General features: G+C 38.0%; 1 protein-coding gene across 4 annotated transcripts in view; it reads left to right on the plus strand.

The window, feature by feature from the left end:
* Positions 1-2,316: 2,316 nt before the first annotated feature.
* The window catches only part of phf14 (PHD finger protein 14), a 138,491-nt gene continuing 127,315 nt past the window's right edge, over positions 2,317-13,492 (plus strand). For all 4 annotated transcript variants that reach the window (XM_028460972.1, XM_028460974.1, XM_028460973.1 and 1 more), the window contains exons 1-4: positions 2,317-2,433; positions 4,646-4,756; positions 7,685-8,451; positions 10,203-10,335. In XM_028460972.1, the coding sequence (XP_028316773.1) occupies position 2,433; positions 4,646-4,756; positions 7,685-8,451; positions 10,203-10,335 (1,012 nt within the window). In that variant the 5' untranslated portion in view covers positions 2,317-2,432. The remainder of the gene's footprint in view (positions 2,434-4,645; positions 4,757-7,684; positions 8,452-10,202; positions 10,336-13,492) is intronic.

Genomic DNA, 13,492 nt, shown 5'->3' on the forward strand with positions numbered 1-13,492 from the left:
ACATGACAGGTGGACAATTTCAATTTCATGCCTATCTTCTTAAAAACCTTTTTTTCATCAACAATACAGATCATTAGGCAAGGCAAATTTAGAAGCCTAAAATGTATCAGAAATTAAAGAGCATTCAATTTAAGACTGCATTAGATATGCGACCAAGAACAAAATGTAACGTGGAACTAAAGTGCAAACATAATGATTTACTTCGGCATGTGAAGTGGAGCAGAACCATAAACAAACTTTTAATAGCTTATTTAAAACATTTATTTCCTTTTTTGTTTTCTTAAGCTTTTTGGCACAGATTGCAAACAAAGTTTTGTTGTAGTAGATGGGTGTAACCCTGGATTTTCACGGGATGCGTAACTGCACCGCAACTGCTGCGAAACAGCAATGCAGCTAATAGGTTTTCGTTAAAATCAATGCATCAATTTCCACCACATGCAAATCTGCTCCAGCACAGCACCGCCACTGCTGAGTCATGCTTCTGCCCTCTGCAGCAAATATGCAGCACTTCTATTTTTTCTGGACACTGGAGCTGTGCTGCAGCAAGGTAACAAAAATAAGCCCATGTGGAACAGGAGGTAGTACATAGACACAGAATAAAATATCCAGATTATTTTCAAAATAATAGTTCACGGGGAAGACACCGACCTCCAACGGGCTATATTTGGACTTAGGGAGACCAGACCTTTCCGTTGATACCATGGTTGGCCTGATTTGAGCACTTTCAAAATCGTATTTCACATATAAATATTGCATTTATCCATGGTTGAATCACACATGTATCGCGTGATTACACGTGAATTAGTGGATCTCCTGAGTCGTTGCTGCTACAGATGCGCAGCAAAACCAGAGGCGGTGGGGATTGCTGGACTGCAGATTGCGCTGAAGTCATGCAGCGGAGCAGTTTCGGTATCGATACGCATCCAGTGGAAATCCTGGGTGAGGCTGTGTCAGCGCTTCGGTGGGCCAGATTAAAAGGACCAATGGGCTAAACATTTTTTGGATTGCAGAAGTTCATGTTATGGTACTACAGCAACCCTTGGGGTTTTTTTTTTTATAATTAATCTACAACATTAAAAGATGAGTTGACACAATTTTCTGAAGTCAACATTATCATCAATAATGTTACTATTAGTTTTTGCAGTATTGTTTGTTACACATTGTGGTTGTTGCAAATCTCGGGACAGTCTATAATAATCTCAAACTCCGCCTATGCTAAATGGTAGTCTGTTATTACCAAAAATATAATTGATTTATTTATTTACTTTGCTGAATAACCAAGACAGTACATTATAAAAAATTTATATGAGAGAACTGCAGAATAAATTTGGACAGGTTTATGGGTAAATATGTGCAAATGGTAACTAAATTCTTAATTATATTGAAGGGAATATAGTTTTTGGCTGGGGTGGAACGAGTACAGTAAAAATCTACTTAAGTAGAAGTACTGTTACTGTTGATTAAATTTTACTTAAGTAGAATACGCACAAAATCATGAGGAACAAGAGACTCCGCCCCCAACAGGAGAAGGATGAAATTAAAGACTGCTCTGTCAAACTGATACATTTGTGAGAAATAATCGAACATTGCACATTTCACAACACATCATATATTACAGGATGTATTTGCAAAAACGAAGGGGGAAACATTATACTGACGCCCCAGGGTGCAAACGCCAACAAATACAGTTTTATAATAATAATAATAATAATAATAATATTAATAATAATAATAATAATAATAATAATTGTAGTTGAAATCACATGATCATTGCGCAAAACTGCTGATCAATTGGCTGCAACACATGTAGTTGTTATGAAAAGGAACGCAACACAATGCGTAAAGACGCACAATGGCTGATCAGGCCCTGCTGGAGGACGAGGTGCACGGGAGACTCTTCACGGAGCGGATCTACAAAGACCAGCAAGACTTATAGCAGATAAGTAAAAGTAAAATTACAGATTTTAGAAAGTACTCAAAAAAGTAGAAGTACTCAAAAAAGCTAATCAATTACGGTAACGAGAGTAAATGTAATTCGTTACTTTCCACCTCTGGTTTAATTTCGGGATTAATGTTTTCAGCAAAGAAGTTAATATCGCCTAAAATATTGCAACAGAGACAAAGACTTAACTGAGCTCTATGAAAACCTACATTACAACTAAAATATTTAAAAACTGTGAAAAAAATATATTTAGTTTCACTCGAGCATTTAAATTCCTGATATTGAATAAAAAAAAAACCCTCTATTGTGTCTTTACGCGAGACCTCATCCCTTCAATTCTTCTGACCAATCCGTATGTTCCTAACTGTCCCTATGGCAACAGCATCCAGTGGTTAGTACGTCACTGCTGTGCTTCTCATTGTCCGCTGAACATGCTGCAAAGCATAGATCAGTCGTGTTTCCTGTGGTGAAAACCAAGTGACGACTGACAAGTGAGTTTAATGTCACCTCTCCTCGTTTTGTCGTGCTTCAACGTGCTGTGTTTCTTGCTGTGTTTCTTGTGCTTTTTCCCAACTGTTTACATGCTGCCATGCTAGTTAGCAGCTAAGCTGGCCTAGTTTTGCTTTGCGACGCTAAAGCTAACAATGCTAACGCTCATTGGTTTCACCGTAGAGTTATAAATCACCCACTTGGTTTCATCTTTCAGTCTTAAAGTGTATACTTTGCAGCTTTTTGGGACACGTAAAAGACCGTGAAGGGTTTAACTTGCAGCCTTTCGACGCGTGAGAGCTAATGCTAACCGTAGCTTGACAGAGATGGACGTCAGTGAAGTTTGTTTGATATTGGTATAATTGACAGCTATTTGCTTGACATTTCTGACTGGCTTCCACCGTTCGTGACCAATATTTTTCAAATAGGTTGCTTATTATTGACTTTTGAAGGCAGAACTCTCCAAACCTGATTGTGAAATTTATTAAACAATAAAAATAATTAATCGCTTCAATACAAATACTGATAGAGGGTACCCCCCCCCCCCCCCCCTTTATGTCATATCGCACTGACTCATTAAGACACAAGTACAACTCTTCGGAGCAAAAATTGCTCATGGTTGTTAACAGCTTCCGTATAAATAATCACAAATGCTCTTTTATTTTTTGCTTCAAATGTCCATTCCCACTATCTTAGCACAGGTCTCCAAATTGGAGTTTGTTAATAAACAATATGTTATTTAGAGGGTGTCGCGATCCAATCTCGGTCCGATATCAGCCTGAAAACGAATATAGGATATTGGATTCAAATTTTCGATTAATTTTTTTTTTGCACTTTAATTTTTTATTTATTATATTCAATTGTAGAATACTGTAGATACTATGTTGAAGGTAAACATTTATGTAACCAATTAGTTAATATTAAATGGGTCAGTTTTTCTCATACCTACTGTTGCTGACTATTGTTTTCTGTTTGAGTAATATCACTTGATCAAGCATTTTCTAACATTCCACACTACAAATTAAGTAATTATAATTTTTTTTGTATAAATAAAAAAAAAAAGTAAAGTATGTATGATTCATGCTGATATCGTATCGGATCAATATCGGTATCGGCCGATATGCAAGGCTGCAGTATCGGTATCATATCGGAAATGAAAAAAGTTGTATTGGGACATCTCTAATTTCATTCAACATTTTTGAATATTTTTTCAATAGCTTCCATACATTAAAACAAGTCATTTACTGACAGATTAGAAAGTACAGACATTGCAAAGAGTAAGTTTTTCAGTTGGCACTTTCACACCAAACACTTCAAAAGCATCAGGTTTACATCGACAATATATGGTGGACGCGCTTTGAGGAGTGTTGAGAGGTCCCACTGCGTGTTTCGCTCCTCCTGTTCGGTGTGTTTTGTAGATTTACGTGCGGCAGACGCCGCACGTTTTGAGATTTCCAGCTTCTGACATGCGTGCGGCACCTCTAACTCGGCCAACGTGAGAGTTGGGATTGTTGAACTTTTGAGGCATATCACGGTGCGTCGACCAATGAGGAGCTTTCCCCAACCGTGACAAATTCAGAATAATGAAGGAAAATAACACTAACCGAGCCAATGAATAGGAGGCGGCGTGTTCAGCAAGGAAATCCAAACTTTATTTTCCATTCACCACACATCTCTATAGCCCTCTAACATCACAGTGCACACACTGAGTCACACCAAAATACATCTGACCGGAAACACAGCCTTCTCAACACAATGTTCCACACCACTTCACGGTCACTGGGTGAATTATGAACGTAACTGATCGCCACAATATCATCCATTGTATGAACACCACTGTCAACAGAGAAGCCCCTCCCTTAAACGTGCTCTCTTCCCAACTTGTTTGGTCCAGAGCATCTTCGACACTGGTTTACAAGCCTCTGATTCACTAAGCACAAGCGTCCAACTCGGGGTGTGACACACGATTTTGACACCCGAAACGTGCTTGGTGTGAAAGCAGAATAAGAAATAATGAATTTTGTCTGATTGTATTTACATGTGTAAATATATATATCTGTCTTTTGAAGAAATCATATTTTATTAGACCAATTAGAAAGGGTTTGGTGAATGCACTGATATAGCTTGCAGGGTTCAGTACTTCCAATAAGTTTAAGAATCGCTGATCTAAAAAATGTTCCCTTTGTCTTTCATTATCTGATCCTTTCTTAATAGTGGACCGGAGTTCAAAGCGCCGGCAGGTGAAGCCACTAGCAGCCTCTCTCTTAGATGCCTTGGATTATGACAGTTCTGATGACAGTGACTTTGAAGTAGGCGACGCCTCAGGTAAGCTCTGACTTTTAATGTCATGTAGAGATACAGCGTTTGGTTTGGTCTCTATGTTCCTATCTGTATGAGTTCTGCTTAATGTATCAAACACCTTGGTACCTTGACAAGAGTTTTGTCATATCTTACTGTTATTTTACACTTTTGTAGTAGAAACCATTCTAATTGGGGCTAGGGCATAATGGCCATCTAGAACAGGGGTGCCAAACATTCGACCAGGAGCTGAAAAACTCAGATTGTCTGTGATTACGGAAAACACGGAATTCTGGAAATGGAAAAAGGAATCTGAATATTTTTTTTCTCTTTTCATTTCAAATCTGTTCATAATATATCATGTAAATACCTCCATTGCATGTTTTGGGAAAATTTCTGCCCACAATTCTCTTCAAAATCTTGCACTGTGAATAACAGTTTAACTAGTAATTAGGGCTGCAGAATTAATCAAATTTTAATTGTGATTACAAATTATGTTGTCACGATTAAATTAACCTGATCGTCGACTTTATTTACATATGGGATCTGCACTCTGTAATAGTGTATTTATTCAGTTAGCCTTTGATACATTTGTAATTCTTGGGTTATTTTTTTGATTAGGTTTTTAGTATAATTGTTATTTAAAGGTATAGAGGAGGAGTTTCCCAAAGTTTATTCAAGAAATGCCCTCTCCACTTTTTGAAAAAATGCACATGCGCAACACTCTACCTGCTCCCAAGAGGGAATGCCTTTTAAACGTGTGCGACAGAGCGTGCACAAGTTGATGTTGGCATCAAAAAAAAAATAATCAAAAAAGATTTTCACTTTTCCAACTAAGTCAGACTCACCACCGGTAAGTGAAAAGTGCGCATGCGCAGCAAGCTAAAACTAGCTAGGGACGAGCACGTACGACGGCCTTACATAAACATATCACCAGAATGATTGACAGTTAGGAGGACCAATTGTCTTGATGATCCGGAATATGAAGCCAAAATACCATCTTCCACAATACCTTTAAAACTTAATTTTGCACTGTGAAATGTACACACATCGTTCGTTTAAAAGTAGTAATAAAAGCACTTCTAACGTGATATATAATCGGGATTACAATATTGATAAAAAAATAATCGTGATTATCATTTTGGCCATGATCGTGCAGCACTACTACTACTAATAATGTTATCCTGTGACTGAAAATGGCTGTTGATGTAGAAGCATTACACCTCCAATCATACAACTGTGCAGGATTTCAAACAAAATGAGAGGGCGATTCGCTGGTTAGCGGTAAAAAATGTTTGGCACCATATTAAGCATTTCTAGTTTATTTGGTATTTTTCCTGGTAAGCAAGTGGGTTGAATGTCTTATGAATGGACATGTTAAAGCTCTTGCGACTTAATTTCAGCATAACGGTACCAGACACCGTAAATCATTTGAAGCATATAAATATAAAACTACTTCTGTAGTTGGCTGTATTAACCTAACTTTGCATGTTTGGTAAGATTTCGGAGAGTTTCAGAGCCAGTAAACTTAAAGTCATCTTAGTATGGAAAGATGAGGAAACAAACAAAACAGAAATAGGTGAAATGACGCGTAAATAAGTAGATCTTGAAACAGAATTGGAGAAATTTTGAAACAAATAATCTGAGGCTGTGTATGCAATTATTTGATCAAAGTAACTGCTACTCCTAAATTGTCCACTGGGTTACAGTTTTTCTGTAAAAGTAACACAAGTAACATGACATGACAAAGCCCAGAACTGAAATGCTGATTATGTACTGAGTCTGCCTAAACTAAAGCATTGTAATTTATTTATTTTTGTCTTAATAAATTTTGTTTTATATTTTAAATACTCTGTGATTTGTCTGCTCCAATACTTGTGATGATTCATAATATATTTTTCACAAAGATAGTGAATGTGAACATTTTCAGAAGGTGCAGTCCGCTTTAGATCAAATTGATGTTTATGTGGCTCCTGAATTGAAATTAATTGTGGGGAATCCCCTGTTCCTAAAAGAGTCCAAAGCCTTGTAAGGACACACTGATTAAAGGTTTGCAAAAAGGGTTGAAATCTATTCAACATTTCCAAACTATTCTCATTAATTACTGCTGTTATTTTATTTTAAAGGGAATCCATAAACATCACACCCACAGTAATGATTACACTCCTAGAAACACTAGATTAACATAAACATAAACCTGATCCGGTCACTCCTAAAGAAAAAAAAAAAAGAAATCCTTTATTGTTATTGTCGGCATGTAGAACAAGCACACGCTGACATGCTGCACCAAACACAACCACAGAAACAAAATCTCTAACATAAAAGTGGGACAAGCCAGGGAAAGGAAAGGGCAAGAGAGAGACACTATGTTCAATATAACTCATCTTTTTAAGTTTTCTTTAAAGCTCTACACACTTTCTAGATCATTTTTTTTGCTTTTCAGAACACTTCAAATAAAAATACATTGGATGTTGGATGTGGGAAATAACTTAAAAATATTTAATGAAAGCAGCTGGACACAATCTTTTTTTTTTTCTGCATCAGATAAAGACAGTTTTGGCCTCATGGATCAATAAATCAAAGATCATTTGCTCGAAAAAAGGATGTAAAAGGTTAAAATTAAAGCTCAAATATTTTTCTTCTTCATTCTATTGAAACTGTTGGAAATGTTTGGTGCACTGTATTGTTGGATGTGGAGTCCTGTAGATGGATACATATTCTTTTTACTTAATTCTTACTGTGATTTCTTGTTTTTGACCACCAAAACTCTGCTGAAGTGACTTCCCAACACATTTCTGGTGTTTTCATTGACAGAGTTGCAGCAAAACAATAGTGGATGTTTATTTTGGGGTTTAAAAGCAAATTATCTTTGATTTATTGATAAATTCAAAATTAGTTTACCAGAACATTGACTGTAACCAAGTGCCTCATAGTTTGTTGCTCTGTATTCTGAAGGCTCAGATGGAACTGGCAATGGTAGTGACGAGGAAGGATCCAAAGCCAGTGCCGCAGGCTCTGAAAGCAACTCAGACAATGCTGCCTCGGCAGATGACGGCATCGACGAGGAGGAGGCCAAAGACCTGGCTGCTGAGGACAACCTTACTGATGATGAGGAGAAGAGCAAACAGCTGGCGTCTTCAGATGGTTCTACCAAAGACAATCCTGTAGTCAGTCAACCGAAAGGGAAACGTAAAAGCAAGAAGCCACCAGAGCCAGAACCTGAAGCCGCCACTGCAGCTGCTGAAACTGGACCTGCATCCTTGTCTGTATCTGGTTCTGCCAGCGCTGACGAGTCTCAAACTGAACCCAAGAAATGGAATTTCCGCAGGAACCGCCCCTTGCTGGACTTCACCACAATGGAAGAGCTAAACGAGATGGATGACTACGACAGCGAAGAGGACAATGACTGGAGACCCACAGCAGGAAAGAAAAAGGGCAAGACAAATGCTCAGAAAGGAGCCTCAGAGGGGGAGGATGGAGGCACTGCAAGCGACAACGACAATGACGATGATGATGATGACGACGAGGAGGATGATGATGAGGATAATGATGATGACGACGACGATGATGATAATGATGATAAGGAAGAAGATGATGACAATAACAATAGCTCCAGTGATAGCGATAAAGAGATAAAGAAGCCCAAGAAGAAGACGAAGAGCAGCAGTGCTTTTGATGAAGAGCTGACCAATGACAGCATGTCTCAGTGCAAGGGTAGTGAGGTGAGTGAAGATGAGGTCCCACTCCACATTGACCCCTTAAATAGTAACTGAAACACAAACAGCTTTTTTTCTGCTGAAAACAAATTAATAATATATATTGGGTACTAGCTAGTGTTGATTAATCCTGATGACTTCTGACATTTTAGTCAAAACCTATTTATCTTTTTTGTCTAGGTGACTGCCCTGTGTGGGAGAGTTGAAACTCAACAATTGCAATCGATTTTTTGCTAGTCATGCACCGAAAATGTTTACTTTTTTCTCCAAATCCGGTTGTTGTAATGACGCGAGCTAACGCCCAGGCCAGTGTGCGGTGCTTGTATATCGGCACGTTACCCTCCACACCTCAAAAAACCCAAAACTCTCTGGGGTGGATTCATTAAAGGTTTCGAGGTATTAACACGTGTGCAAACGTCACTCAACGCGCTAATAAGGGGTACAAACCCCAGGGAATCAGAACTGCGCATGTTCTGCACGTCACAATGCGCACTCAATCCATTTAGCGTGTTTCCCTCTGATGAATATATATAGTAGGCGGATCTCATAAGGGGTGCAAAAAAATGGGAGGGGAAATGCAAATAAATTATTGCAGTGGGAGCAATGCAGTTCATCAACTCTGGAACTGTTTGCGGTGATTGTTATAGCCCTGGAAAATAGTACGACTGACAAGCAAAAATGCTTCAGTTAACCTTTCTAGTATTAGATAATAATTTAAATAAAACAATAGTAAATATTTAACAGCCACTGAAAAAGAAAATACAGAGTAAAGTGTGTTTGAGGGAGAGTCTGGAGTCTGGTAGAGCTGCGGTAGGGGGAGGATACTGTGCGCGCTAGAAAAACAGCTGCAGTTCGGTGTGGCACGCTGCGGTGCAGAGGATCGCACTGCTCCTGTGTCTTTCTTTCCATGTTTTGACCGCAAAACTATCGTGTAGCGTTGATGGAAAGGAGCATCAGTCCAGAATCAGCTGACCAGCTGGGTAATTTACTCAGCAATGGAACAAGGTTCCCATCTGAGAGTGTTTGTGACACAGCACTACTTAGGAGGTCAGACCTGCTGGATGATGCTCAGTAGATCATATTCAAATGTTGCTGACTGATTGACAGACTCTGTTGCTGCATTAACTCAGATCAATGGTGACAACAAATCAATAGGACGGTTTCTGTTACAGGAACTGACGGAGCAGCCACATTAAATTAGGGGGTAATAAATAACATTAGGTTTTAGAGTTAATCAAACCGCACTTTTATTTGTTTATTTATTATTGAATGTTTGTTGTGGTACACACGCACCTATTTGCGCCACAATCTTAGTGAATTCTCCACAGCAGGTGAGGAAACAGCGCCACCAAAGGATTTAAGACACAGAAACATAATCTCACCTGAGAGTGCTTTACGTTGTTTTCACTCCGTGCTCTGTCTCGACCTCTGCTTAGAAGAGGCTTTAGTGCTCAGACACACTAAAATACTGTAGCTCCGTGGACATTTTGGCATATTTCTAGACATGCATGTGCGGACCGCAGTGTTTATCTCAACATCCTGTTTCTGCTGGGTGGTTTCGGTGAATAAATTGTTTCGGTCGAAAACCGAAAATACAGTTTGGGGCTATTTTCAGCCAAAAGATTTTGCTGCGCTCCTAATGTTCAACTAAGGCTCTGGAAATATTTGTATTAAATACACATACTTCTTGTAGCGTCACTGTAAACCCAATATCAAAGACCCAGCATTTTAAAGGGCCTAACTTTCTGTTCTCCTAGGATGCTTTGCTTGACCGGGCCCAAACATGGAGCGCTCAGCACATCCTGATCTGTTGCGTCTGTCTGGGAGACAATAGCGAAGATGCAGATGAAATCATTCAGTGTGACAACTGTGGCGTGACTGTACATGAAGGTAAGCTTTGTACTGTGTTGCGTCGCCGTTTGTATATTTAGCACACACTGTTAGTCTGTTTTCAAGCACATTGTGTGTTTGTGAGTTGCCACCTTTCAGAAAAGAAAATAAGGGACACTCACGGATTGTGAACAAAATCCTCAAAAATAGAAACATTTGGACATAGAACAGTGTTTCTCAAACGTTATTGCCCCTTGTACCCCTTAGCTCATGCTCTACATTATTTATTAAGTGTCGGCAGGCTCGTCTAAACTCGTCCAACATTAACCTTGAATTTAAGTCTTTTTGTTAATTTATTTCTGATGTTTTGCTCAATCACCTTTTGGTGTATTTTAAAGAGTTGTGCAACAAATTATGATTGATGGATGAAAAAAATAGTCTGTGTGCATGTAAAAAAAATCTATAATGTTGAAAAATAAACTGTGTACCTCCTGAAAGGTGTTCAAGTATACGTAGGGCAGCCGTCTGCAACCATTTTTCTCAAAGGAGCCATTTTCCGAAAAAAATACCTTCTCAAGTGTAGAAAATTCTCTATGTAGTTACAAATATATCGAATAATATTATTAATAATAATTACAAATTTTTTTAGTTGATGTATTTGAATTTGATAACACATGATCATTTCGGTCAACACATACTAAGTGCAAATTTTTTGCAACATATCAAGCATGCATATTAATCTGGCACGTTAGCAGTTAATTAAATATTTCCTCACACAAATAAAATCTCTATTTTCTTCCAGAATAGTGATTTTGTTGGTTTAGTTATCTTACCAGGGATTTAAAACTTAAGGTTAACCACAGGTATAAGGAAAGTTTATGGTTGATGATCATTTTTGCACATTGTGATTTATTTTGAGGTTGAGAAATTGTTTTGTCATGATTTTATTTGGTGTCAATGTCATTTATCAATAATAACCTCTGGAAGAAATAATTCATTATTTTAATATTTTCTTATAGCTATAGGGAGCCATTTCAAAAGAGTTCAAAGAGCCTCATGAGGCTCCAGAGCCACAGGTTGCAGACCCCTGTCCTAGTGGCACACGTACCCCAGTTTGGGAACCACTAGAATATTGAGAAATCGCTATGAACATTTTTTACCTTGGGAATATATAATGTAAAATATCAATGTATTTGTTTATTTAATGTTAACCTATCAGTGTGATTTTTGTTAAAAGGCCATACATGATATGCCTATTTATATTACCTAATACTACTCTAATAATAAATAAATATTTTTTAATTTGACTTTAAAACCTCAACATACTAAACATTAAATCAAATCCCAGTAGTTTATTAAATCAGTCCCACCATGATGTGTCTTACTGTATCATCCTCAGGAGATGATGGATGATTGTTCATATCTACAGTGTTGTTCTCCTGAGGCTGTTTGACCGTGGGACTCTGAAAACTCTCTAAAGTTGGACATTTTTCGGGTTAGAGCAGTGCTGGTGTGTGTGTCGTCTCTCTACTCTACAACAGTCCCTGAAAGCACCACACACTCACATCCATGTACACAGGACACACCTCAACAACGGGGGTCTTACGTTGATTGCACCACGACGATGTTGCTGGCCTTGGCATTTCCTGTGTTTTATTTTGTGTGTGACGGTCTGACGGACATGTGTAGTGTTCTGGTCATTTATGCAAATAAGGAACAAACAGCTTTCAGTTTTGGCTCAGTACGGGACGCACCATTTAATGGTCGAATAAGGAACAATTCCGAATTCTTAGTTGTGTGTTACATGTATGTCCTTTTGTTTAATACTTAAGACTTTAGTGGACAATATAGAGCAGTGATTTTTACCTGGGTTCCATTGAACTCTAGGGGTTCGTTGATTCAGTTTCAGGGGTTCGGCAGGGGTCAAGACACAGTAAAAATTTCCACGATATGCGAGTTTATTAAAAGTTAAAGTAAAGTAGTTAAATTACAATAATAATATAAAATTTTATTTTTTAAAAATTTAAAAAATAAATATAATAAAAGCATAAATATTTGTTATGTTTTTGTGGGAAATTCATGTTTTGTTGGTTTTCTTCTTTGAACACAGTAATTATGTATGCAACTGATGCATGGTTAATTTTGTGCACTGATCTAAACTAAATCTGCATATCTGCATACTAACAGAGTTCTTTGGAAGACGAGGAGTGCCTCAATTAGATAAATAAATACACGTTACTTAACTCATTGGCTGCCATCCATTTGCAGAACAGCTACCTCCCTCACTGCCAGCCATTTTACAGCATTTTGACTGATGTTAAAGATCCACAGAATATTTTGTACCATGACCATGTAAAATCTGAAACCAGATTCTGAAAGAATAAATTCTACTTTCATCAGAAATGTTTTTTTTGTTTCTTTCTAACTTCCATAATCAGCAGTTGAATATAGGTTTTGACAAAAAGGTGAGAAAAAAGGCTTTTTCTAAAAAAAAAAAAAAAAACCTGTCATTTACTTTGAGGCTAATTTATATTGCTTTAGGGACACCTCAACATTAATTTCCTTCTATAAAACTACAAGAACAACACTGAGACCGGGGTTTTGATGGCAAAATTATGATTATTTTGCTATCTGGGTCAGAGTTGTATGGTTCCCTTACAGCAGGGATCTCCAACAGAGGCCTCGCGAGCTACCGTTAGCTTGCACGCCCTCAATAAGTAGCTCGCCAAGCAAGTACAAAATATAAAAAACAAAAGAAAGAAAATAAAAAGAATTGACCCTATGCATAAACAAAACCTCACTCATTGCAAACTCTATTTACTTATTACAACTCTCGACTATCTACCCACCACCACCTCCCCCTCCCCCACCCCAAAATGAATATCGACCAATCACATTTGAGTAACATGACGCAAGCCGGCGGCTAATACTATTATTTCCGAGCCAACTAAAGAACAAACGTGGATTTTATTTTAACAGGACTGAAGCTAGCAAACAACTAAACCAGGGGTGGCCAACCAGTCAGGGACTAAGAGCCACATTTTTTACTGTGTTACTGAGTGTCAGTCAGAACAGATCGATGCTTTGATTTCACAGACTTTTTTGCAGACGTATGTTGACCCAAACATTGACAGTATCTTAAGCGTAGCCCGTTTGACATTGGGGTTTTTTCCCATTGGCACACTTTTCTAGAACTCAATAATCCCTTCCCTTAAAG

This window comes from Gouania willdenowi, chromosome 11 (genome assembly GCF_900634775.1).
Source record: "Gouania willdenowi chromosome 11, fGouWil2.1, whole genome shotgun sequence".
Lineage (NCBI taxonomy): Eukaryota > Metazoa > Chordata > Actinopteri > Blenniiformes > Gobiesocidae > Gouania > Gouania willdenowi.